The sequence below is a fragment of the Nothobranchius furzeri genome, chromosome 11 (assembly GCF_043380555.1).
Source record: "Nothobranchius furzeri strain GRZ-AD chromosome 11, NfurGRZ-RIMD1, whole genome shotgun sequence".
Classification (NCBI taxonomy): domain Eukaryota; kingdom Metazoa; phylum Chordata; class Actinopteri; order Cyprinodontiformes; family Nothobranchiidae; genus Nothobranchius; species Nothobranchius furzeri.
Genome location: NC_091751.1, coordinates 67,845,165 through 67,872,664, shown reverse-complemented (window position 1 = coordinate 67,872,664; position 27,500 = coordinate 67,845,165). Strand labels below are relative to the sequence as shown.

The window sequence follows — 27,500 nt, the reverse complement described above, 5'->3', positions numbered from 1 at the left end:
TATGACCCGACCAGGAATCCAACCCCTGATCTCCCAGTCTCAGGGCGGACACTCTACCACTAGGCCACTGAGCTGGTGGAACATCATATATGTCTTGTACCACATAATGTTTAATCTGAAGCTACATATTAAGTATTTTCAGGGCAGAGTATTGTTCCTGTTAGTGTTTAGTGTGAGATGATAGTAAATATTCCCTTTCTTTCTCCATCAACTTTACCTGATAGTAAGCTAACTTTAGGCAAACCAGCAGCACAACAAATATTTTCTAATAAGACTCACAAACCTGAGTCAACACCAGTCTCATCAAAGCTGGGGTTCTGTCGTTGTACTTTTGGTCTAAAAAACGTCCTTATGTCCATCTTCACTCATGCGTTTCAGGCAGAGAGTGTAGAAGAAGCCGGCTGCTGAAGGGCTTCTTCTTCAGTGGTGGAGGCTCAGGCAGGCTGTATACAAACTACTGCCAGCTGCTCCCTCTCTGTTGGACTTTGGTACTGCATGTCACTTCCGCGATTTAGATCCGGGGCTTCAGTCCAAGTAGCTGGGCCTAACGCCGCCCCTGCGCATTGCAAAAACATATAGGCACAAAACCAGGAGGTGGTTAGGGATTAGCACATGCAATAGAAAACCTGTACTAGACAACTGTTGCTACACATAAATAATAACTTTGATGTATTTTAGAAGTTTTCGGTGCTAAACCTGACTCTCTTCCTTTGGCGTCTTGGTTCAAGCACATCTTTGTTCTGATGTCGCTGTTTGTTGCCTGAAGGAACAGGAATCGGCTCCATTAGACATGAAGGACGGCTCGTCCTCCACTGGGTCCAGGCTCCAGTCGTCCCACTGGCTTTAGCTTTGGGACGCAAAGGTAGTGCAGCATCATCTGGCTCTCGTTCGTCTCTTCTCACAGATTATGTTTGGCTCTGAGTTTCTTTTGTATTTCTCCTTTTTCTGCTCGTCTCTTCGTGTGATGCTCATTTACTGTGAAATTTTAGCTTTTTCATCTTTTACGTTTCTTCAGTTCTTCAGCCAGTCAGACATAGCTCAGCTGTGTGCATCGACTTCATCGTTTGTGCTCCGTGTGTCAGAGCCTGCGTGCAGAACAGAGTTAGAGTGATACACACAACCAGAGTAAAAGTAGAACAGATGCAACTACACAAAAAACAAATGAAACATCTTTTTTTGTTTGTTCATTCCGACCTGTGCGACCACTCCTCCTCAGTGAGGAGGCGCTGTGCACCACACCACTGCCTCACACTTCTGGTGAAGCAGTTTGATCTCTGTTCACATTTAATCCTGCCTGTCTGACATTTACTTGCTGGAGTTTTCAGCCCAGAACCCTCCGTGCACGAGGCAAAAGTCACTCCTCAGCAGACAGAAAGTAGAAGCGGAGTCTTGGGTGTTTGTTGTTGTGGAAACAGAGAGTGTTGCTGCTGCAGAGGCTCTTTTTCTGCGAGGTCGCGGCCCGGCTGCATCAGCCATCTTTGCAGCTGGATGTCCCCCGGCGCCAGCTGTCTCTCCCACTTCCTCACCCTGCGTTTCTTCTGTCACACTCTGAGTGCTGCCAGGACAGAAACACCCCACAGAAGGACTGAATGAAGGATTGTCTTTAATTACACACTGGCCTACTTTTACTACTGTTGGGATAAAATTTTAAAGTTCAACGCCAGAACAAATGGGTTAGGGTTAGGGTGTTCATTTGTTCATGGAAGGATGGATGACCTCCAAAGCAAGAAGAAGACCTAGAACTGCATTGAACTTTTGTGATCTACTAAGCAAGCCATTTGAACATGCTGGCTGAGTCTGACCAACCAGAAAACCATTTCCTCTAAAGCAAACAATACAGACTGATACTGGTTCAGCAGCGAACGAATGGCACCTGTGCGTACAGTGCGCCTTGCGGGACACAAGGGTCTTGATAGATGGTAAATGGCCTGTATTTGATATAGCGCCTTCTAGAGTCCTGAACCCCCCCCCCCCCCCCCCCCCCCCCCCCAGGCGCTTTACATCACAATCAATCATTCACACATTCACACACACATTCACACCCCGGTGGGGATGAGCTACGATGTAGCCACAGCTGCCCTGGTGTGCACTGACAGAGGCGAGGCTGCCGAGCACAGACGCCACCGGTCCCTCCGACCACCACCTGCAGGCAACGTGGGTTAAGTGTCTTGCCCGAGGACACAACGACAGCGACAGACTGAGCGGGGCTCGAACCTGCAACCTTCCGGCGAGCACTTAACTCCTGTGCCACCGTCGCCCCGTTTGGACTGGATTGCTATCTAGTTTTACAATATCCTGGAAAATGGACTTCATTTTCATTGACTGGTCAAACAGAACTCCCAACTCATGAACCCACTGCAAAGTGTCACGGACAACAGAGGAGGCTGAGCGGGCATGCTGTGTGATCAGAATCACACAATGAGCCCCACAGTGTTTATATGGGGCAAGTGGTTCTCAAATGGGAGCCCACCATCACCACCATCAGAAAAAAGGCCCAGCAGAGGGTGTACTTCCTGAGGCAGCTGAAGAATTTCAACCTATCAGCACAGTCGATGAGGCAGTTCTACACCGCTATCATCGAGTCCATCCTCACCTCCTCCATCACCGTGTGGTACGCTGGAGCTACCACCAGGGACAAGAAGAGGCGGCAGTGTGTCGTGCGCTCTGCAGAGAAGGTCATTGGCTGCAAACTCCCCTGCATTCAGGATCTGTACACCTCTAGGACATTGAGGCGTGCAGGTCGGATAATAGCTGACTCGTCTCACCCTGGACACAGTCTCTTCGACTCGCTCCAATCTGGCAGAAGGCTCAGATCCATTCCAGTGTTTCCCTTAGGAATTTTTCCAGCTGTGGCGGTTAGGGATGGGTACTGAATTCGGTACTTTTTAAGGTAACGGCCAAATTCCATAGTACCGACCGAGCACCGATTCACTTCATTTGAAACGGTGCCTCGTTTCGGTACCCGTCCTTCACAACAAGAACTTGCCTAGACAGCTGCGCATGCTCAAGAGCGTTATGTCGTCGGTCGCTGCGAGCCAGTTGTAAACAGAACAGCATGGTAGAAAGAACGCACGCTAAAGCTTGGGTCCACGTCACTAAATGTGACGGGTAACTGGGTGATGATGAAACCAGCGACAACGATCTAAGTGAGACATCCTCTTCTTAATCTGCTCCGGTAGGTAAATAAAATGTTTAAGATAACGTTAGCTTGGGGAGAAATTATGACACGTCTCTAAATAAAATAAAAATTTCTAGTGCAGAGAGGACACAACCCATAGAAGCACTGATTTGATCTCATTTCAGAGAAATATAGAACAGGTCAGATGCACCTAATAAATAAAATTACTAACAAACTCAGGAATCTGTTTCTTTGCTTCACTGTTCTGGTGCTGAATATCACTAATGCGGATCAAAGGAGATACACAGATGAATGCACCTCTTATTTATTATTTGGAGACTACATTTACTGCAGCTGGCAGAGGCAGAGATTTTTTCTGTTGATACACGAATTTACAGAATCATTTTATATGCTAATGGGGAAGACTGCAGGAGGGAGCGGTAAAATACAGGGGGTCCCCAGCAAAAACAAGAAACTACGAGTCTGATGAAACCCGCTGGTTTTCCATCAGGCAGTCACGGGGCAGCTCCAACGACCCAATGGCTGTGCTGGGCCAATGTTATCGAGCCCAGTCGAGGCGACGTCGTGCTCTGCTTAAGAAGAGGTGTTATTTTTCCGCTTCAGAAGAAGCGTCCAACGTGTTTTTACGCTTTCTCCGAGACATGTCACGTCGCTAAGTTGTTAGCGCCGCGCGCTAACACGTCAATAGTGCAGCGTAGCCTGCTGGAGTTTTAAGGGCTCAGATGAAAACACCCGACCTCTCAGGCTGCTCACACATCGATCTTAAGTTGTCGCTGTTGCGCTCACGCCGTAATACAGTATTAGATGCGGTTAAAGTCAGACATGAAAAAAGACTTGTTAGCATTAGCAACTGTACCACACAGCGAACTCCTCCAGGCATTTTTCATTTGTGAAGACAAAACATCAATGCTGCAGAGTAAGCAGAGTCAGTGGTAGAGTCACGTTGCTGTTAGCCAATCAGAGGAGAGATGTCTGACAATAAGGAAATAAGACCCCACATCCTGCCGTTGTCTGCTCACCTCTGCTCTGACTCACTTCTAGACGTGCCAGAGATGTTTTCGCCGCAGAGATCGACTCAAATGTTTTTAATTATCCTAGAGATCAATGCAGATGTGTTGAAAAAAAGAGTGAACTTTGTCTTTAAGCGCCTGATTCTTCTTATTCAACGTTTCCATCAGATGCATCAGAATTCAGACTGAATTCATGGTTGTGACGACATGAACAGATGTTTTTGCAAATCAGCCTCAGAGACAGTCCTCCTCTCTGGTCCAATATCCTGGTAACAGATCACAGATGATATTGCTGCCGACAGCATCAGATGTTCTATTAGAGCTCATATTGTTTTCATTATGGAGCTCTTCACACAACAAATGATCCAGCCACCGTTTAGTGTGGCGCTGCTACCTAACGGAGCAGAAAACAGCTGATCCTAGATTCTACCTTTTAAATGTTAAAAATATTGTTACCTGCAATTAGCTGAGAGAAACAACACATGACTGATCTGTACTGCAGGTTGAACCCTTGGTTTCAACCTGGAAGTTAGGCAGTGAGCAGAGAATTATAATTAACAACATGCATCCTAGAGACGTCAGAACATAGGACCAATCTGTGTGTTTGCGTGCGCGCGCGTGTGTGTGTGTGCGTGCGTGCATGTGCACGCGTGTGTGTGTGCGTGTGTGTATGTGTGTGCGTGCGTGTGTGCGTGTGTGCATGCGTGCGAGCGCGTGTACGTGTGTGTGTGTGTGTGCGTGCATGCCCGTGTATGTGTGTGTGCGTGCGTGCGTGAATGCGTGTGTGTGTGTGTGTGTACGTGCGTGCGTGCGCGTGTGTATGTGTGTGTGTGCGTGTGTGTGTGCGTGCATGCATGCGTGTGTGTGTATATGTGTGTGCATGCGTGTGTGCGTGCATGCATGCGCGTGCGTGCGTGCATGTGCGTGTGTGTATATGTGTGTGTGTGTGTGCGTGCATGCATGCGTGCGTGCATGCGTGTGTGTATATGTGTGCATGCGTGTGTGCGTGCATGCACGTGTGCGTGCATGCATGCGCGTGCGTGCATGCATGCGCGTGCGTGCGTGTGTGTGCGTGCATGTGTGTGTATGTGTGTGTGTGTGCGCGTGCGTGTGTGCGTGTGTGCTCTCGTGTGTGTGTGTGTGCGTGCATGCGCGTGTGTGTGTGCGTGCGTGCGTGAATGCGTGTGTGTATGTGTGTGTGTGTGTACGTGCGTGCGTGCGCGTGTGTATGTGTGTGTGTGCATGCATGCATGCGTGTGTGTGTATATGTGTGTGCATGCGTGTGTGCGTGCATGCATGCGCGTGCGTGTGTGTGCGTGCGTGTGTGTGTATATGTTTGTGCATGCGTCTGTGTGTGTGTGCGTGCGTGCATGTGCGTGTGTGTGTATGTGTGTGTGCGCGCGTGCGTGTGTGCTCTTGTGTGTGTGTGCGTGCGTGCGTGTGTGTGTGTGTGTGCGTGCGTGTGTGTGTGTGTGTGTGTGTGTGCGTGTGTGTGTGTGTGTGTGTGTGTGTGTGCGTGCGTGCATGTGTGTGTGCGTGCATGTGTGTGTGCGTGCGTGTGTGTGTGTGTGTGTGCGTGTGTGTGTGTGTGTGTGCGTGTGTGTGTGTGTGTGTGCATGCGTGCGTGCGTGCGTGTGTGTGTGTGTGTGTGTGTGTGTGTGTGTGTGTGTGTGCGTGCGTGCATGTGTGTGTGCGTGCGTGTGTGTGTGTGTATGCGTGCGTGTGTGTGTGTGTGTGTGAAGGGGGGTATTAGCTGTGTGTTTCAGGATCCTTCTGCAGCTCTCTCTGCAGCAGAGGTGGCCCAGACTGCTGGGGCTTAGGGTGGGTCTTAACTGCATCACGGGGGCCATCGAGGTCCAGCCCGGTGGCTCGTTGGTGGTTCGGCATAAATTCACTGCAGTAATCTTCGTGTCTGTCTGATCTCCGTCCACAGGCAAACAGACGTGCCCTCCAGAGAAATTTGACTGCGGGGGATCCACCAACAAGTGTGTCTCGTTGTCATGGCGATGCGACGGGGAGAAAGACTGTGAGAACGGAGCGGACGAGGAGGACTGTGCGTCTGGTGAGGATTCTGTCTCTGCTTAGGAACATCAACGGGACGTTGGGTTGTTTTGCTGTCAGGAGGACGTTAGAACAGAGAAGATGTCAAGAGGAACACGACATCTGCAGATGGAGAGATCAGCCCCACCTGTGAGGTGTTTTAACAGATTCTCTCTGATCTCACTTACGCCGTAGAGGCTTTAGAGATTAAACCCAGCAGGAGCGTTTCTGTATCGCTGGACAGATTTGAAGTGAATTACGTTTTACGCCACCTGCACTTCACAACAAAGTCCCTTTGATGTGCACCAGTTTTGGTGTGTAATCATCAAACGTGATGCCACCGTGCACACAGCCAATCACACCCACGGCTCACACATATGGAGACCCCGCCCCCCCCCCCCCGACCCCCGCGGGGACTATCCTTGGCCTACTTCTGAGGAGCTGTGAAGAATTGACTTCTCTCTTTTTTCTTCGCTCCTTCAGGAAACAGTGATTGAGGCTTTGGTATTTGGAGTAGACGACTGTAAAATGGCAGCGGGAAGAAGCCCTTCTTAGCATTTGTTTTGCTGTTACTCCTCATTCATGTGTGGGTGTTGAGATTGTGTCTGCTTTACAACTCGCTTGTTTGGGATCTTTAATCAGCAAAACAGGAAGTCAAATAGAATATAAATCAGAAAGCAGAGCAGAGGAAAAAGTCCTCACAGATTCTTCCTTTTTCAGGGTTTTTGTCCTTAAATATCAGACAAAAATAACCCGATTAAACACAAAATACTAGTTTTAAATAGTGATTTTTTTAAGACAGGAACAACCCTAACCCTACTGCAGCAGCCGTGGGGTTTGTGATAAGAGTCTCTCGTCACTGGAGGAGCTCTGTCTCGTGCTTTTTTACAGAACTGTCTCATTTCAGACCACCGCCATGTCTGACTGCTGTTTTCTCGTCAGCCTTTGTCCTGATGAAACGGGACACACACCTTCCAAATGAATCAGTCCTGAGATTCTTCAGACTGTCCCAGTCTTGATAACGATAACTGATGTAGCTCAGATGAATGTAAGACGGCCCCGTCGTTGCAGTTTGGGCCTTGGGACTCTCCCATGTTCTCATGAGGACTGAAGATGCTGGTGAAGGTTCTCAGTCATCCAGGTCACGCTAATCCAAAGGGGTTTGAATGAAGGCAACTAGATATCTTGAAACGTCTTCAAGAAATCAAAGACTTTTTTAGTCGCCTTCATTCAAACCCCTTAAGTTCTTTAGATGTTCTTCTGCGTTCTTTTCTTCTTGAATCCTTTGAAGACGAGTCTTGATGTGTTGCTTGTCGCTACTTCATGCTGTCTTTATTCTACAGATGTGGGAGTGATCTGGGATCGCCCTTTATAAATAAATAAATAAATAAATAATGTGTTTGATAGGGATGAGCGAGTACACCTGTATCTGTATCTGTACTCAGAGTAGGTGTGGCCTAACCCGGAAGTGGGTGTGGTTAAACCGGAAGTGGGCGTGGTTTACATCAATACGTTATTTTAAGTCTGATCAGAAGTTGCTATGTGTATTATTTATTTGAAAACTATTTACAGAGCAGCCTCAGAGTTGAGATTAAATGTTTTTGATCACAATAGTAAAGGAACTATTACAGAACAAGTTTTTCAATAAAATCAGAACATTAATATTTAAGAGCATGAATTAAGAGAGAGAGAGAGAAGAAAAGATCTTTTCTATAGCGCCTCTCAAGATAAAAATCACGGGGCGCTTCACAAAAACAAAACATGGAAAATAGAAAAAAGAATTTAGAAAATGATTAAAATATATTTAAAATGAGCAAAAAATGGACAATTGTGATTAAAAAATGTAAAGAAAGAGAGAGAGTGAATTGGAAAGAGGGAGTGGATCCTGAGGAAGAGGAGAGAGAGAGAGAGAGAGAGAGAGAGAGAGAGAGAGAGAGAGAGAGAGAGAGAGAGAGAGAGAGAGAGAGAGAGAGAGAGAGAGAGAGAGAGAGAGAGAGAGAGAGAGAGAGAGAGAGAGAGAGAGAGAGAGAGAGAGAGAGAGGAAAAGAAAAACCCCGACCGGAGCGGAGGCAGTGACTGACGCAGCACGAGCCGTTTTCAGCTCTGTCTTGTCAAATGCACCACGCACGTTACAAAAAAAGTAACTTTAAATAACTTTAAAGTAACTTTAAAAAGAAGCAAACTGAAGAAAACCTAGGGAGTACTGAAGAAACGTGAACAGTGAAGCAAGCACAGAGAGATCCGTTACTGTGCGTGCGTGCGTGCGTGCGAGCGTGCGTGTGTGTGTGTGTGTGTGTGTGTGTGTGTGTGTGTGTGTGTGTGTGTGTGTGCGTGGATGGACCGGACGCGGACTGAGCTGTGAGCTCCCGGCTGCAGTGTTGTGTGTAGGGAGGGGCGGGTCCTCTATGTGACTGGCCAATCACAGAGCGTGAAGACAGTCAGTTACCCAATGAGGATTCTCCTTCAGCACGATTACAGATATTTATGAATTTTACTCGTCTCATGCTCGTACTCGTCAAAAATGCTTTATCCGTACCGGATACTCGTCTGAAACCAGTATCCGGCTCATCCCTAATGTTTAATCAGTTAATTCATGAGTTAAGGACGGGGCGATAACTTCCTCTAATGAGACCAGGGTGGCTTCAGTAGCTGTGTTCCCTAATTATTTACTCAGGCTGTTGTCTGTTTGCTGCTCTGAAACATTCAGGTGACAGCTTTGTCTTCTGAAATCCTGCAGGCCTCAGTGACCTCTGTGCACTCGCGCTGGAGCGAGTCGACTAGATTCTATTGACTTTCGATCTGCCACCTTCTGGGCTTAGGTGGCTTTTCGCTGCTGTTCATAGAGAGCCGGTCTAGCCGGCACTAATCCTGCTCTCATTCTAATGTCTGCATTGATGTGGCGGTCTTAAGCCTCTCAGGGGTGACATATGGGGCGGGGTGGGGGGTCGCCCTCACATGCAAGGCAGGCCTACGTCCCTGCAGGGGCCTGATCAGTTTGGAGGGGGGTAGCATAGCGAATGGGTTGGGCTGCTTGGATCAGTTCATGTGGAGCCAAACCAGAGGATTTAGTCTAAATTAGGTTTAAATGGTTTTAGATGTTTCTGAAACTAACAGCAGGTTTCTCTGTGTCAGAGCTGAGCTTCAACTCTGGGATCAGTCTAAAAACGCTGGCATAATGACCGCCACTCACACAAAGTAGACTAATTCTGTTGTAATAATTACAATATTCTAGTCTTTATTTATGCTCTGAGCTCAGAGCCCTCAGTGCTCACGGCTCTTTTCATCAGTCCTACTGTGTCCTTAAACACCAAACGTCTGCTAACCCCCACCCACTCATCATGCTATAAAAACAAACTCAGTCTTTATTCTGAGCAGCTCAGTAGGAGCTGTTTTCATGAGCCAAAAGGAAATCAGAGACTATTGGCTCCCCGTCCACCCAGTGATGTCACTCGTTTAAATTCATAACCTTGTTTTATCCACTAAAAATAACATCAGCTAAACTGTTTTAGTGTCCGACATTTTAAAGGAGGCGGGGCCTCGGTGGAATTGACTGTGTTTAAAATCAGGTAGACTCATTCTCAGGTAAGGGTCGGCCACGGCTGCTGCTCACTGCCGATTTCATCTTCATCAGGACACTTTAATGTGAGATGGTTGTGGGTCCAAATCCTGGTGAGTCAGCCTGTTTGGTACCAACAATAGATGAATAAATGCTTCCTCCTGATTGGCTGACAGGATGAGTGAAGCGGTGTGTGTAATAAAGTGTCACAGGGTCAGGGTTGGATTGTTGAAAGTGTGAAGCGTTTTAGAGGTGCTCTTGTTTGAAATGAGAACAAATGATTTATTTATGGAGTCTAAATTCATTTATGGGATTTTGATTAAATGAGTTTGAGGTTGTTTGATCAGAGATGGGTTTTAATCTTGAGTCAGATGAAAGAATGAGCCTCACGCTGTTAGAGACGGGCGGCGGCGTGCTTAAAACAGAAGCTGCTGAAGCACCTTTCTCTGTGTCTCCATGTCTTTTCGTCTCTTCGTCTCTGTGTCTCTTTCATTTCTTTCTCTCTGCGTCTCTGTGTCTCTGTCTCTTTGTCTCTGCATCTGTGTCTCAGTGTCTCTTTGTTTCTATATCTCTGTGTCTCTGTCTCTTTGTCTCTGCGTCTCCATCTCAATGTCTCTGGGTCTCTGAGTCTCTGTGTGTCTTCTTTACATTTCTGTGTCTCTGCGTCTTTTCATCTCTTCGTCTCCCTGTCTCTGTGTCTCTTCTTCACTACATCTCTGTTTTTCTGTGTCTCTTCATCTGTGTCTCTATGTATCTTCCTCATCATCTCTGTGTCTCTGTGCCTCTTCATATCTTTGTCTTTGCATGTCTTTGTCTCTCTGTCTCTGCGTCTCTTCGTCTCTGTGTCTCCATGTCTTTTCGTCTCTTCGTCTATGTGTCCCTTTCATCTCTTTCTCTCTTCGTCTCTGTCTCTGCATCTCTTCATCTTTGTGTCTCAGTGTCTCTGCGTCTCTTTGCCTCTATACCTCTGTGTCTCTGCGTCTCTTCATCTCAATGTCTCTGGGTCTCTAAATATCTGTTTCTCTGCGTCTTTTCATCTGTGTCTCTATGTCTTTCCGTCTCTTCGTCTCTGCACCTCTGTGTCTCTGCATCTCTTCATCTCTGTGTCTCTGCATCCCTGTGTCTCAGTGTCTCTGTGTCTCTTTGCCTCTACATCTCTGTGTCTCTTCTTCTCTACATCTCTGTTTCTCTGCGTCTTTTCATCTGTGTCTCTGCCTCTCTTCGTCTCTGCGTCTCTCTGTCTCTGTGTCTTTGTGTCTCTGCATCTCGTTGTCTCTGTTTCTCTGTGTTTCTGCATCTCTTCATCTCTTTGTCTCCTCGTCTCGGTGTCTCTGTGTATCTGTGTTTCTGTGTCTCTTCATCTCTTTGTCTCCTCGTCTCGGTGTCTCTGTGTATCTGTGTTTCTGTGTCTCTTCATCTCTTTGTCTCCTCGTCTCGGTGTCTCTGTGTATCTGTGTTTCTGTGTCTCTTCGCCTTTGCATCTCTTCGTCTCTGTGTTTCTGCAGCTCTGTGTCTCTGTGTGTATTTGTCTCTTTGTCTCTGCATCTCTTCACATCTGTGTGTATTCATCTTTGTGTCTCTGTGTCTCTGCGTCTCAGCGTCTCTTTGTTTCTATATTTCTGTGTATCTGTGTCTCTTCCTCTTTGCATCTTTTCGTCTCTGTGTCTCTGCGTCTCTTTGTCTCTGTGTCTCTGCGTCTCTTTGTCTCTGTGTCTCTGCGTCTCTTTGTCTCTGTGTCTCTGCGTCTCTTTGTCTCTGTGTCTCTGCGTCTCTTCGTCTCTGTGTCTCTGCGTCTCTTCATCTCTGTGTCTCTAAGCAACACAGTGAGACACTGACTTCAGAGCATCCTGAGCTCTGCTGTCTGTGTAGGTTAGAGGGAGCAGACGGATGAATGAAGATGGGAGAAATGATAAAACACTCATACGAGACAGAGAATGAAGCTTGAAGTCAATAAAATATGAGCTAGAAAATATCAACGCGTGGTTATGTCAAACCAGAGCCACCTACCCAGCCTGGTTTATCTCCTAATTACTTTAAGCAACAAGCAACATTTTACCCCACAAACCTATAAAAATGTGACTTTAGAGATGTCACTCAGAGGATGAGGTGAGTCAAAGCTCCCAATCTACACCTCCATACATTCCAGTGGTCACCTGTGTTCCTGAATGTGGATCATGACTGAAAAAACGAGATCCTGAAAGCGAGCTTCATCCGTCATCGTGGCTGAAGAGACAGCCCCCCCCCCCACCCCACACACACACACACACACACATGAATTAGTGAGATACGTGCATCGTCACTACGCTTCGTTATCTTTTCATACACATCTTGTTGGTGGCAGCGGTGCTGATGCTTTTACCTGCAGGTGCTCCCAGCTGTAAAAGTGTACATGTGCAGTCATTTACAGTACTCCGTGACATCATTGTGTCATTTCACATAAGGCTGAGCAGCTAATGTGACTCTTCAGTAAAACATAATGAATCATTTAAACATTCAGCATAATGTTCACTTCCATCTGGGAAACGTTCCCTACTTCTGTCAGCACCACCTCCTCCTCCTCCACTCTGGACTCTGATGAAGACCTCTGAAGAAAATTGAAGTGTTTCACCAGATCAGAGTCTAATCTAACCGATGCTGCTGTAACAGAGATGCACACCACCATAACATCAATATAGCTGTAGTCAAACATTTATAAAGGCAGAGCCAGATCATTATGCCTGAAGTTGATTGGCCAGGACAACTTAAAAGAAAGCTAGATGAAGAACTCTCACTCAAATTCTGTACCACTTATTCCTCAGTAGTTTCTCTGGGAGGTGGTATCTAACTCCATCAGTTACTAGCCGAGAGGCGGGGGCCAGCCTGGACAGGTCTCCAGTCTAACACAGGGACACAGAGACAAACAACAAGTGACTCAGTCACACAAAGAGATGTGTCTCTAATTACCAATACATGTATGTTTTTGGTCTGTGGCAGGAAACACCCATTTATGCAGGACAGTGTTGCCAACCCAGCGACTTTGTCGCTGTTCATAAAAAAAAAAAAAAAAATCCAAAAAGCGCCTAGCAACATTTTGAGAACTTTCACAACTTTCACAACAGCAACATTTCTCAGGACCCTATGCTACATTTGCACAGAAAACATGCTAAATATGTACACTAGACAACATGCTAACTCCACACATGCAAAATAGTGAGCATGTTAAGTCCACACATGCATGCTAGAGAACATGCTAACTCCACACATGTATGCTAGTTAACATGCTAACTCCACACATGCATGCTAGAGAACATGCTAACTCCACACATGTATGCTAGTTAGCATGCTAACTCCACACATGCATGCTAGAGAACATGCTAACTCCACACATGTACGCTAGTTAGCATGCTAACTCCACACATGCACGCTAGAGAACATGCTAACTCCACACATGTATGCTAGTTAACATGCTAACTCCACACATGCACGCTAGAGAACATGCTACTCCACACATGTATGCTAGTTAGCATGCTAACTCCACACGTGCACGCTAGAGAACATGCTACTCCACACATGTATGCTAGAGAAAATACTAACCTCCACACATGCATAGTAGAGAACTGGATTCAAACCCACAGCCTTCTGTGGTGGCCTCATGGAGGGAGCCATCAGCTTGAGCACTGCTGCTAACCACTTAAACATTCTCCCTCTCCTGATAATAACTTTTTACTTTCGTTGACATTGAATGTGCTACTACTAGTTTACCCGTTTAATTATAGATTCACTAGGATAAATACAATAAAATTTATCTCTCACCAAATAGAATATTTACTAAGAAATCACAATGTAACTATAGAAACACTACTTGGTGTGTGTGTGTGTGTGTGTGTGTGTGTGTGTGTGTGTGTGTGTGTGTGTGTGTGTGTGTGTGTGTGTGTGTGTGTGTGTGTGTGTGTGTGTGTGTGTGTGTGTGTGTGTGTGTGTGTGTGTGTGTGTGTGTGTGTGTGCTCTGTCTTCTCCATCCCCAGTGAGTCGTGGAGGATGGCTGCTTATACTGAGCCAGGATCCTCTGGAGGTTTCTTCCTGTTAAAAGGGAGTTTTCCTCTCCTCTAAATGCTTGCTTAGTATGAGGATTGCATCAAGTCACTGACACTAGTCAAAAACTACTAGACACTAGTCAGTGACTTGATGCAATATGCTGTATTCCTCATATAAGAAACATTTTTTCTGATTGGCTTAATGAACTGACCTGAATTGGAATGTTTACTGAGTGAAGTGCCTTGAGACGACTCTTGTCGTGATTTGGCGCTTTATAAATAAACTTGAATTGAATTGGATTCTCGCTATGAGGCAACAGCACTGCTCTGCCATGCAGCCATGAGCCTACATTAAGAATTGTCCCCAAATTAAACTTTTCTGCTTTCTGTTCTTCATTCACCTTGACCTTCATGATATCAAACACGCTCTACTTCATGTGTTTAAAACCGTGTTTTTATTATGGCTTTTAGAACAGGATGAGTTGTCAGGACTGTTTGCGATACTAGCTTATTAACCTCCTGGATCCAGAGAAATAACATAGAAACTAAGGATTTGGGCTTTGTGGGTTGGATTTGAACGGATCCAGTAGTTTATTTGAATCAAATGCCATTGTCCTTTTTTAGGATTTAATTCTTCTTACAGGAACAAAAGTGTCATGCTCACTTTACTCCATGTCTCTGTTTACTTATTTAAAGAGACTCCGTTAGACCCACTCGGCTGGAACCACAACATTAGCTCCATCATGCTCCGCTAACATTAGACGTATACACGGAGCAAAACCACATCATGGAAAACAGTTATTTCTGCAGAGACATGCTGTTAATGGAATAATCCACATGTTGTATCGTGTATGAGGCTGCAATCATCTCTCACCATAGACGGAACGAGGCTGACGTGTGTGTGCTCGCTCAGTTTGACTCCACTACTCACTACACTCGTCTGCGTTTGAGGATGTGCGTATGTGTTCCTGTAGCCGCTAAGGTCACTCTGGGTTCATCTGTTTCTCTGTGACTGTATTCCTGCTTTATTCATATTTAATGCTGTGTGTACAGCACAAAATAAACAATCACAAATGGTTTCTCACTCCTGACTCCCTTAAGTGAAACGGATCCTCCAAAAGCTGCATAACCAACAGAGAAACTGTCACAAAGAAGCATTTTGGTGGTTTTCAGGTGCTTTTATATAGTTTTTATTCCCCTAACTGGAAGTTTTAGGTCATTGGAGGGTATTTTGCCTCAGAAATGATGTGTTCTCTGTGATTGGCCCTTAGTGAGCTTACCTTTGTGGCAGTAATGACCTCTAGGAGACTTTTGACTCCTAATTTGTCCTCTATTATCTATTCTCAGTTGTCACTCTGAGTGAGGGAGTGATTCATTTTCCGTTCCAGTGCTGGTTGCTCTGTAGATGTGTGCGGCAGCACGGGAAGAACAGCTCAGCATTCTGAGGAAAATAACACAGTGAGCTGTGAGAACCAGATCCTTGAGTTTTCTATCATTTTCCCCCCACTGTGAATAGAAATGTGTGTGTGCACAAACCGTTGTGATGTGCCCGAGCAAAGTGTTAGCTCCCCTCTGAGTCTTAATGTATCCCCTCTCGGAGAAGCTGCACAGGCGGTGATGGACAAGTCTGTGTCCAGCTTTAATGTCTAAGTACATAAACGTTAAGCTTTGTTTTTCATCTCTCCTCTTCCTCCTCCAGCCGTACCCACACTCATCAGCTGTATGATAATGTGAGCAGAGTGACCGGTCATGCCTTTCCTCTTCATCTGAGTCTGTGGTTGCCACTGGCAACCCGGTTCTCATCCTTATTGCTGCAAGAAAAAGCAAAGTGCTGTGCTGCCAGCTTCTGACTCCTGCAGCAGTAGGAGAAAATGATTTTCCCACCAATAGAACCAGATTCAATTCAATTCAATTCAAAAATACTTTATTAATCCCAGAGGGAAACTGATTGCTGTCGTAGCTCAGAATAATAATAATAATCAAGTCATCAAAGAGTTGTTGTACTGTAAATCCTCTAATACAGGCCTGTATTCAATTAAAGGCCGGGTCTCATATTTTGGTCGGTGGAGGTGAATAATGGCCGGTCTCTTATTGTGGCCGGGTGGAATGTGGTAACAAGCAAGTACGGGGGGCGGTTGTGTCATCGTCTCACTTTTGATTTGCCAGTGATAGACCACGAGGGTAACTTTAACCGTGCGGAGACGAAGAGGAGGTGAAAATTTGATATCAAGTTCAAAGAGAACGTGCTGATTATGCTGCAGAACACTCTGGGGAGCAGTAGCAGGGGTTGTATGAACTAGTCACTAGTCGACTTCACCGCTCTATAGTAACTTTTTATGCCTGTCGTCGACTAGTCGCTGTCACGTGACAATGACCGGCAAGATGCAGCCCTCGGAAAAGACAGCAGCCTGCTGTCAGCAGGTGACAAGCTCCTGCGCTCGGGGGGGCAACGCGCTGTGCCAGAGCATCGGTACTGACATGCGATCGTTCATGTCGGCTCATTTCCTTTAATGTTTTCTGTCTTTTATTTGCGCCTGATGTGTTTCGCTGCTGTGGAGCGGGGCGCATCACCTTGTCCTCCGGTGACGCACCGATCACCGATGCGGCCGCCAAGCAGCGAGCACTCCGCTGTTTTCGCGGTCGGTAGATCTTTTAGAACTGCAGTTCAAAGGTAACTCATGAGGTGAATATATATGAAGCCAGGTAGCAGTTTTTCTTTAGGATTGAGAGGAGATGCAGGAAGATAATAAACAGATACAGGACAGAAAAATAGTCAAATAAAAACAAGTTAGGTTTTGTACCTGGTGGTTGCAACAAACAGACACCATTGAAGGTAATCAGAAGTGAGGAACAGAAAATGAAATAATTATTTTAATGTTTAGAGCAGCAGGAACTCCGAGAGGCTGCAGGCGCATCAGTGAGTTTGCGGCCGCTGCGCAGGGGGAGGGGGGAGGGGGCTGAAGCAGAAACTACCGTTGTTAAAAGAAATGTGTTTAACTTTGAAAATGTGGGCGCAATTTTAATTGTCAAAAACTCCAGCGAACCATTAGTTCATTTTGCTCAATTAGAAATAGAGGCCTGCCTCTAATTCTGGTCCTCCTTCCAATAAAGGCCTGGAGCTTGATGAGCTTGAGTCAAATACAGGCCCGGGCCTGTATTAGAGGATTTACGGTATATTACAATGGCTGTTGGCAGGAAGGATCTCCAGTAGCGGTCAGTGTTGCAGCCAAACTGAAGAACCCTCTGACTGAAGACACTCTTCCGTTGTCGGACAGTCTTGTGAAGAGAACGCTCAGGGTTGTCCATCATTTTCTTGATTCTCTGGAGAATCCTTCTTTGCATCATCTCCTCCAGCGGTTCCACAGTCGTCCCCAGAACAGAACCGGCCTTTTTTATTAGGCTGTTGAGCCTTTTCAGGCCCCTGCTTCTGATGCTGCTACCCCAACAGACGATGGCTGAAGAGATTACACTCTCAACAACAGACTTGTAGAAGATCTGCAGCATCTTGCTACAGACATTTGTGACAGTGTGAGCATCCTGTCACAATGTCCCGATTGATCATGCGCCCTGCTACTTGGCCAAGGGGATGTCCCTTTGGCTGACTGGTTAGAGCGTATGACTCTCACCCGGGAGTCTGGGGATCGAATCCCGCCCGGGCCCTCGTTTCTCCACCTTGCCACATTTGGCGTTGTTGGCAGGATCCATGTAGTACTGTCAAGTAGGTCCATGGATGTGAAGTTTGTGGCACCCTGCGCGGGAGCACGAGGACGTGCTTGTGGAAAGAGGGGGGAAGATGTGACAGTGTGAGCATCCTGTCACAATGTCCCGATGACTCTCACCCGGGAGTCTGGGGATCGAATCCCGCCCGGGCCCTCGTTTCTCCATCTTGCCACATTTGGCGTTGTTGGCAGGATGCTCACACTGTCACACATTGAAGGACCTAAGTGTTCTCAGGAAGTGCAGTCTGCTGTGTCCCTTCTTGTAAACGGCTTCGCTGTTCTTTCTCCAGTCCAGTCTGTTGTCCAGGTGAACTCCAAGGTATTTGTATTCCTCAACCACCTCCACTTCTTCTCCCATGATGGAAACAGTGTTTGACTCCACCCTGTTTCTTCTGAAGTCTAAAATCATCTCCTTTGTTTTGTTCACGTTCAAGGTCAGATGATTGTTTCCACACCATGCCACAAAGCGCTCCACCAGCTCTCTGTACTCAGCTTCCTGTCCACCTCTGGTACACCCGACGACTGCAGAGTCATCTGAGTATTTCTGTAGAAAGGATTAATGCTCCTCGGAGAAAGATGCGCTGTTTCCAGTTCTTGTTCAACTGTGACCTGGTGACACCACCTTTTAGCCAAATCTGATTTATTTAAAAAAAACAGAATAATTGATTTTATTTAGGATCAATTTGAAACGAATCAGGAAGTAAACTCTTCTGTTGTAGCTGCATGTGTAATGCTTGGTCCCACTGTGCAAAGACCTTGTTTGGATGTCCTGCAGACGTGGTCTGGACCAACAGACTCAATATAGACACGATCTGCACGTCCATGCGGTGTTGACTGTTTGCAGGGGTGATGGGGTGTTGCCAGACTCGAGTCGATTCGGCACATTTAGATCAACAACTGATTGTTGTTTGTGTCATTATGTCATTTTTATCTAGTCATGCGTGTCTGCTGCATGTCTCACACACTGGTACTTGAGCCATCTTGTCTGAGGTGATTTAATTTTCTGCGTGAACTCTAAAGTATAACCTGATCCTTGATGTTGCGACGTAAGCAGCTGGTACCGGTTTCTGCAGAATAAAGCCTAGTTTACGCTTCTGCGTCTTGAGTCCGTATGGAGACACGCAGCGCCATCATCCGTCCTTGCAAGGGCTGACCATCAGGCTCGCAATCACAGACGGAGTCAAGCCCACTTTTTCTAAGCGCCAATCAAACGAGATGGGGAACACAAGCGTGTGATTGGTCAGGACACTGCTTTCATCAGCAGCGCCACCATTGTGCTCTCCACACCATAAAGATAGCCGACGCTATCTAAGGACAGACACGGAGCAGCTTGAAAAACAAATATGAATGTTTTATTCTCCTGTGACTGGAGGAGTATGAAGATACGCAGCAAACGTCTTATTCTACTAAGAGTCGGGAATAAAGAATGCTTGACTATCCATGGATGGAAATGACAGGAAACTTGGCTTTAGAGTTGGCGATGCTGAAGAGGTGGAGGAGAAGGAGGGACACTTTTGTCCGTATCAAAGTCTCTTAAATACAAAAAATAAAAAATAAACCACAATATAAACCTTATCTTGGACCAAATACATGACAGGATACCACAGAACAGTGCTGCACCCTCTGTTGTCCTGGTGGGGAATTGCTTTGCAACACCCCCCAGGAGACGGAGAAGTCGGAGAACAGAGTGTCTCTGTCAAGGCGTGTGCATCTCTTTTGTGGAGCTGAGGCAGAAGCATACACTAGGCTCTATGCTTACAGTGGCTTTTATACCCACAGTGTCATCATCAGGTCAAATTTATATTTTCATTATCAAATCTGTGAAGCCCTAAATCTTCGGGCGGCATCTTGGCCCTGTTTCCACTGTTGAAGTTCCAGGAAGTTTCTGGAAGGGGGGAAATTGACCAGGAGCTAGAATGGCTTGGTCCTTTCAGCCACTGTGTCTCCGTGCAACCTCAGCCCTTTCAGGACTGCGCTAAGACGTCAGCATACTGTGACTGCTTTGACAGTGAGAGATGTCGCTGATCAGTACCAAAAAGGGTCCACGGACAATAATACCATTAAAAGTTTGATTGTGTCGAGGAAAAGTTCTGGTCAGCGACTGTACCGGACCAAACTTGTGAAAGTTCTCAAAACCCTCTGGAGTTTCAGTGCATCACTTTTATCTTTGGGAGTGTCAACTTGTTCGCAAACATTTTTCTCAAAAAATATTTAGAATAATGCTCAACGTTCTGCTACAGTTCTATACTGCCATCATTCAGAATATACTCACCTCAGCTGTTCGTTAGTTCAATGTGAATTCAAGCTTATTTATATGGCGCCAAATCACGACAAGAGTCGTCTCAAGGCACTTCACAATACAGGTCAGTTCATTAGGCCAATCAGTTAAAATTTTCCTATATAAGGAACCCAGCAGGTTGCATCAAGTCACTGACGTGTCAGAGTCTTTACCGCAGTCCTCATACTCAGTGGCAGCTGGTGAAAAATATTTTTGGTGGGGCTGTGCTATTTTTTTTTTAACAAACTTGTGCTTTCTGAGCTTTGTGCACAACTTCACTATTTCCTGAATTAAGCACAGCTCTTTTATTTCCTGTCTTACATCATTGGACAAAGGGATTAATCCACGTGTGTCTGACTATTGGCACGCTGCCTTGCGGACCAAGGTTGAAAAATACTGCATTAAATTGCACATAAAATAACATGACCATAAATGGTCCACATCCACATTACTGTTTGTGAAACTAACATACTGGAGAATTTCATCACAATAATATTAAATAAACAAGTATGTACCTGATCTTTTGCATGCTGTTGGTGAAGCATGCTGTTGGTGAAAAATCTGAGGAGGTCATCCTTGTGCTCATACACTGTGTTGACATCTCTCTCTTGGACAAAATGTGCCGGTTCTGATCCACTTCTTCCTTGTGTTTCTTCACTGCAAGCCTGTGTCCCTCGTCTCTAGCTGCATGGCAATGTTAGCTCTGCCTAGCATAGCTTCACCGTGTTGTCCATGTGTGCCCGGGATAACTCGTGTTTCTTCACCTGCTCAAAAAAATGTTTCATGTCTGTAACTCCTGACTCAATCCATGCCTCATCTGTCCCAGTCGTTTTGAATAACAAACACGGAAAGCAAAATAACGCATTAGCGTGATTGCATCCAGCTAGCCAGGCCTTCCTGGTGTACCAATTTCGGGAGAAGCCTCGTGTGTACAGTTTACCTCTCTCCTCCTCCTGCTGGCTTACCTTTACGTCGGGCTGATCTGGTCCTAGCTCTTTGACATTAAGTTTTTCCACCATTGTTCTCCTCTCGAACGGATACTGGAGAAGAGACCGAACTGAATTCAGTGGCTGCTGAGATCCGGTATCTTGGTTGTAGGCTCACTGGCGTGAGGCGTCCATGTCTATTACATCTGCGTCACACGACCAAAAACGTGCTGGAGTAGTCGAGACTCTGCCGAGTTCTACCGAACACCAACGAAAGCCTTGGGCGGTAGCTCTATCGCCCATCATGCTTCTGAATCAACGTCAACGCTGATTGGATACATTCCCATTCCTACCGTTTGATTTTCTTGTCAGCAATTAGCCGGCTGCTTCCGTGCTGTTTGGGCGATTGAAACACAGCCTACAGCCTTTCTGTCGCCTCCACCGCTCGGCAGATATATATATATGTATATATATATATATGTATATGTATATATATATATATATATGTATATGTATATGTATATATATATATGTATATGTATATATATATATATATGTATATGTATATATATATATATATATATATATATATGTATATATATAAAATATATATATATATATAAATATATATAAATATGATTTGTTTTTGTTACAAATCACACAATTAACTTAGAATATGTGATTATTGTTAATTTTATTTATTTATTTTTTTTAAATAAAAATTAAAAACAGTGGGGAAAACTGGGAGGGCGGCGCCCTATCGCCCTCTACTGGCCAGCCGCCACTACTCATACTAAGCAAGCATTTAGCGACAGTGGAGAGGAAAACTCCCTTTTAACAGGAAGAAACCTCCAGAGGATCCTGGCTCAGTATAAGCAGCCATCCTCCACGACTCACTGGGGATGGAGAAGACACACACACATACATCAACACCCACCCACCTGCACACACGCAACACATGTTCCAAATAGTATTTCTGTGGCTACATTTTGATTTCTTAGTAAATATTCTACCGTAAATCCTCTAATACAGGCCCGGGCCTGTATTTTACTCAAGCTCATCAAGCTCCAGGCCTTTATTGGAAGGAGGGCCAGAAGAGCAAAATGAACTACCAGTAGAATGAATAAAAACAGGGTGTGTCTATTTGAACCTATAAAAAAGTAGGTTCATTTATTGAAAATGTACAGTTGCCATAACGTGGTACGGTTTGCACATAAAACATTAACAACAAGGCTAAATTACAGTAGGGAAATACAGTATTGTAACAAAACAATAGCAAACATCCCTGTACTGCATTTTAAACGTTATTAAATACCTGTATTAGAAAGGGCAACAGCCACCTTACCGCTTCAAAGTTGAATCGTTTCGTCTCGTTTGGGTCGTCGTAAAAAATAAAATAAAAACCCTCAAATTCAATTCAATCTTTGTCTAGTTTAAAGTAAATAAATGAAATGCCAATAATCCAATTCAGCTTAATCTTCATCCAGTTTGATGGGTCGATGTTAAAACGTTTAGCAGCTTGCCCCCCTGAGTGTTCTGCAGCATCATCAGCACGTTCTCTTTGAACTTGATAGCAAATTTTCGCCTCCTCTTCGTCTTTGCATGGTTAAAGTTACCTCGCGGTCTATCACTGGCAAATCAAAAGTGAGGCGGATGACACAACCGCCCCGCTGTGGTACTTGCCTGTTTCCACATTCCAGCCGGCCACAATAAAAAAACAGCCATTAATCACCTCCGCCGACTCCGACACCGGCCAAAATATACCCGGCCGTTAATTGAATACAGGCCAATATTAGAGGATTTACGGTATTTAGTAAGAGATAAACTTAATTGTCCTCATCTTTATCTTAGTGAAACTATAAATATTTCAACAGGTGAACTAGTAGTAGCACACTACACAAGCACATCAGTAGTTCCCACCTGACCCAGCACCCATTAGACGATACGTAGACTCAGTTTTATTACGTTTCAACATTTGCTTCTTTTCTCCACAGCTGCAGCCTTGTGAGATTCAGATTGAGATTAATTTATTGATAACCACACAAGTTGGTGGGATTAGCTTTTGTTACAGCACGACTTGCTTACAACTCTGTATCTACAGACACTATAACCAAATGCATAGACAGGTACATACAGAAACCTCAGGCAGTGGCTTGGTTAAGGGATCATATACTGTAGCTGTTGCTGGCAAGGACCAGTAGCATCTTCCAGAAGGCAATAGCGTGAACGGATGTAATGCAGGGTGGGAGGACTCTGAAGAGATTTTTCCTGCCCGTTGAATGGTGCATCTGTGACACCAGACTATTATGGTGCTCAGCAGTTTGAAGACTGGGTAGTAGTGGTGGTTTGGGTAGAAGTGACGATGGGTGTTTGTTGATAAGGGGAGCGTGAAAAGTCTACTACGAGTTCTTGGGTTTTTGATATGTTAAGTCGGAGGTTGTTGAGTGACTGCTTGAGCAACCTGTTCACAATAATGGTATTTGTTATTGCTGTAGATTAGTCCATTTATGGTGGTATCATCTGCATATTTGAGAATGGAGCCTGAGCTACGAGTAGATGTGTGGGTATCTGTGTAGATGGAAACATGCTAGGCCCTGGCCTGGGGGGCACCCATGCTGAGGGTTCAGAGGGTGAGTCAGGGGAACATCACTTGAATTGACCTTAGGTATGATGGCTATGAACAGCTTTGAAAAATGTCAAAATCTTTTGAAATTATGCTAAAAAAACTTTTTCATTCCAAAAATTTTTTTTCAAAAGTCATATTTAAAAAAATAAGCGACCTTTGTGATGGGAAATTAAGAATCCTATGAGAAAGAGTAGAGAAAGAGGCTTTGAGTTGGTTTTCTCTGTTATTTATTCAAGTCTTTGACCACTCTGACATCAGCAAATGGTGTGGGACCAAGGTTCCTCCCAAGCCTCTAAGTTCCCCCCAACACACACACCCACACACACACACACACACACACACACCACCACCACCACCACCACTGGAACACTATGTGTCTCTCCAGTGTAATTCCATCTCACAAGTACACAGCCAATGGTCTACCTCCTGTGGAATAACGTGCATGTTTATTGAATCTCTTTAATCATTCAGAGCTAAATTAGGACAGAGTGTGGACCGGGGCAAAACCGGGGCAGCAGTTTAAAACGTTTCAGAACAGGCTGCAGCAACCAAGAGCTGTCCCACTGAACTGAACTGAGTTCACAGGAGTTCTCCCAGGTTTTTACAACAATAATTTAAAAAGTCAGGTAATTAAAACAATCTCAATGATTTCTAAGTAATTAGTCTATAGGAGAGCGTCTGATGTGCAGAGTTTCCTGGGTGCAAAAAGCCCAAAAGCAGGAAGATTCTCAAGTTGTCTAAATATTTCTAAATCAGGCTGAGGCTCAAACGCATGGACGTAATTTTGGGGGGGGGGGACAGGGGGGACATGTCCCCCCCACTTTTTCCAAAGTCAAGTTTTGACCCCTGCACTTTTTACCATCCAAAAACAATATTACACTATATTAAATCGACACTGGTTGAGCTCTAGGACCAAGCAGAAAACAACAGTTTGTGTTGAGGCCTGTTTCCCATTAGAACATACTGTAAAGAATCCCCCCCCCCCCCCCCCCCGCCCCCTCCACTTCTAAAGTGAAAATTACATCCTTGCTCAAACGAACAGGCATCTAGAAAACAAGAGCAGAAGAAACCAAGATGTTTTTATAAACGAGTAGAAATAATCACAAAATGAACAGTAGATGAGGAACCATGACCAAGTAAGAACAGGACAGAGACATGTTGTTTTGATGGCTTCCACCTATCCGGGTCTAGGTCAGCCGAACCCTCTGCTGCTCACCTGGTGGCATTCACTCCCCCCAGTGTGTCCTGGTTCTGCCTTGAAGGTTCTCCTGGAAAAGCATCCAACACCTCCCCTAGGAGGAGATATCCTGGTGAAAAACCTGATCCACCTCAGCCAGCTCTTAGGAGGAGCAGCAGCAGCTCTACTCTGAGTCTCTCCCAGATATCCGAGCTCCTCTCCCGCCCTCTGAAGCTGAGCCTGGCTACCCCTATGGAGGAGACCCATTCCAGCTGCTTGTGTTCATGATCTTGTGGGCATGACTCAAGGTTCATGGCCACAGGTGAGAACTAGGACAAAGATCAAGCTGGTAAACAGCATTTTTGACTTCCAGCCTAATTTCTTCACCAAAAAAAGACGGATCCACCAATCTGTCTTCTGCTACTCCCTTTACTTACCTTGAACAAGACAGTTTGAGACGACACCTTCAGCTGAGGTAGGGCCTCACCTCCGACCTAAGTAGATAGCAGCTTCGGAGTCAAGATTGTTCTGCTAATTCTCCTCTCGGTTGTGAGGTGTTCTTTTCCTTTTTCTAGGATAGCAGAATATGTTCATAAGTCACAAGAGTGGAGAACACCAATCCTTTGCAGGGTCTTTGGTGTCTGAGGTGCTGCGTCTGTTCCTGGGTTGTTCTGCTCCACAGCTGATGTGGTGTGAAAAGCAGCCATCTTTTCCTGTAAGCAGCTGTAACTGTGGAAGGTGGTGTGTGGAAATGGAACTCCCTGTGGTTTGTGTAAACATCAAACCCTTCTCCTCCTGCTGCTGACCTCTGTACAGCTGTGGGCTCTCAGCGGGAACCCTCTCTCGCTCCTCACGCTGAGTGCTTTTCTCCAGACACAACCCGACTCAGGAAACAGCTGGTGAGGAGAAAATAGGAAGTTGCTGTAGCTGGAAAGTTAAAAGGACCTCTTTCCAAACGACTCGTGTTGTAACTTGACTTTAAACGGCCACTTTACTTGTAGATCAGACGGCTTTTGTGAGGCCGTCAGTATAAGGCCCAATAGTTATTTGGGATTATTGTAAAATAAACTCTAAAATAACCTAAAATGTGCTGAATGTGGCTGCAGGATTCTAGATAAACACCAAGAGAGAGAGAGAGAAGTGCATTCCCCAGTTATGCTCTTTATGACGTGGCTGCTGAGTGCACATCACACCTGTTGATAACCTGCCTACCTGTGTGCTACCAGAGATGAAGAAGCAGGAACCTATCACCACCATCATCATCATCATCATCATCATCATCATCATCATCATCATCATCATCATCATCATCATCACAACCATCATGACCATCACCATCATCATCACCACCATCATCACATCATCACCATCATGACCATCACCATCATCATCACCATCATCATCATCACCATCACCATCATCATCACCACCATCATCATCGTCATCATCACCATCATGACCATCACCATCATCATCACCACCATCATCATCATCATCATCACCATCATGACCATCACCATCATCATCATCACCACCATCATGACCATCACCATCATCATCACCATCATCACCATCACCATCATCATCACCACCATCATCATCATCATCATCATCATCATCATCATCATCATCATCATCACAACCATCATGACCATCACCATCATCATCACCACCATCATCATCACCATCATCATCACATCATCACCATCATGACCATCACCATCATCATCATCACCACCATAGTGACCATCACCATCATCATCACCATCATCATCATCACCATCACCATCATCATCACCACCATCATCATCATCATCACCACCATCATGACCATCACCATCATCATCACCACCTCCATCATCACCATCATCACCATCATGACCATCACCATCATCATCACGATCATCATCATCATCACCATCATCATCACCACCATCATCACCACCATCATGACCATCACCATCATCATCACCACCTCCATCATCACCATCATCACCATCATGACCATCACCATCATCATCACGATCATCATCATCATCACCATCATCATCACCACCATCATCATCACCATCATGACCATCACCATCATCATCACGATCATCATCATCATCACCATCATCATCACCACCATCATCATCACCATCATCATCATCATCATCATCATCACCACCATCATGACCATCACCATCATCATCACGATCATCATCATTATCACCATCATCATCACCACCATCATCATCACCATCACCATCATCATCATCACCACCATCATGACCATCACCATCATCATCACCACCATCATCATCACCACCATCATCATCACCATCACCATCATCATCATCACCACCATCATGACCATCACCATCATCATCATCATCACCATCACCATCATCATCATCACCACCATCATGACCATCACCATCATCATCACGATCATCATCATCATCACCATCATCATCACCATCATCATCATCACCATCATCATCATCATCATCACCACCATCATGACCATCACCATCATCATCATCATCACCATCACCACCATCATCATCACCACCACCATCATGACCATCACCATCATCATCACCACCACCATCATCATCACCATCATGACCATCACCATCATCATCACGATCATGATCATCATCACCATCATCATCACCATCATCATCATCACCATCATCATCATCATCATCACCACCATCATGACCATCACCATCATCATCATCATCACCATCACCACCATCATCATCACCACCACCATCATGACCATCACCATCATCATCACCACCACCATCATCATCATCATCACCACCATCATGACCATCACCATCATCATCACCACCACCATCATGACCATCACCATCATCATCACGATCATCATCATCATCACCATCATCATCACCACCATCATCATCACCATCATCATCATCATCATCATCATCACCACCATCATGACCATCACCATCATCATCACCACCTCCATCATCACCATCATCACCATCATCACATCATC

At 45.4% G+C, this 27,500-nt stretch overlaps 1 protein-coding gene across 3 annotated transcripts in view; it reads left to right on the top strand.

Moving 5' to 3' along the window:
- LOC107384400 (low-density lipoprotein receptor-related protein 8) overlaps window positions 1-27,500 on the top strand; it is a 147,270-nt gene that overhangs the window by 63,974 nt on the left and 55,796 nt on the right. For all 3 annotated transcript variants that reach the window (XM_054741013.1, XM_054741031.1, XM_054740994.1), the window contains exon 4: window positions 6,083-6,211. In XM_054741013.1, the coding sequence (XP_054596988.1) occupies window positions 6,083-6,211 (129 nt within the window). The remainder of the gene's footprint in view (window positions 1-6,082; window positions 6,212-27,500) is intronic.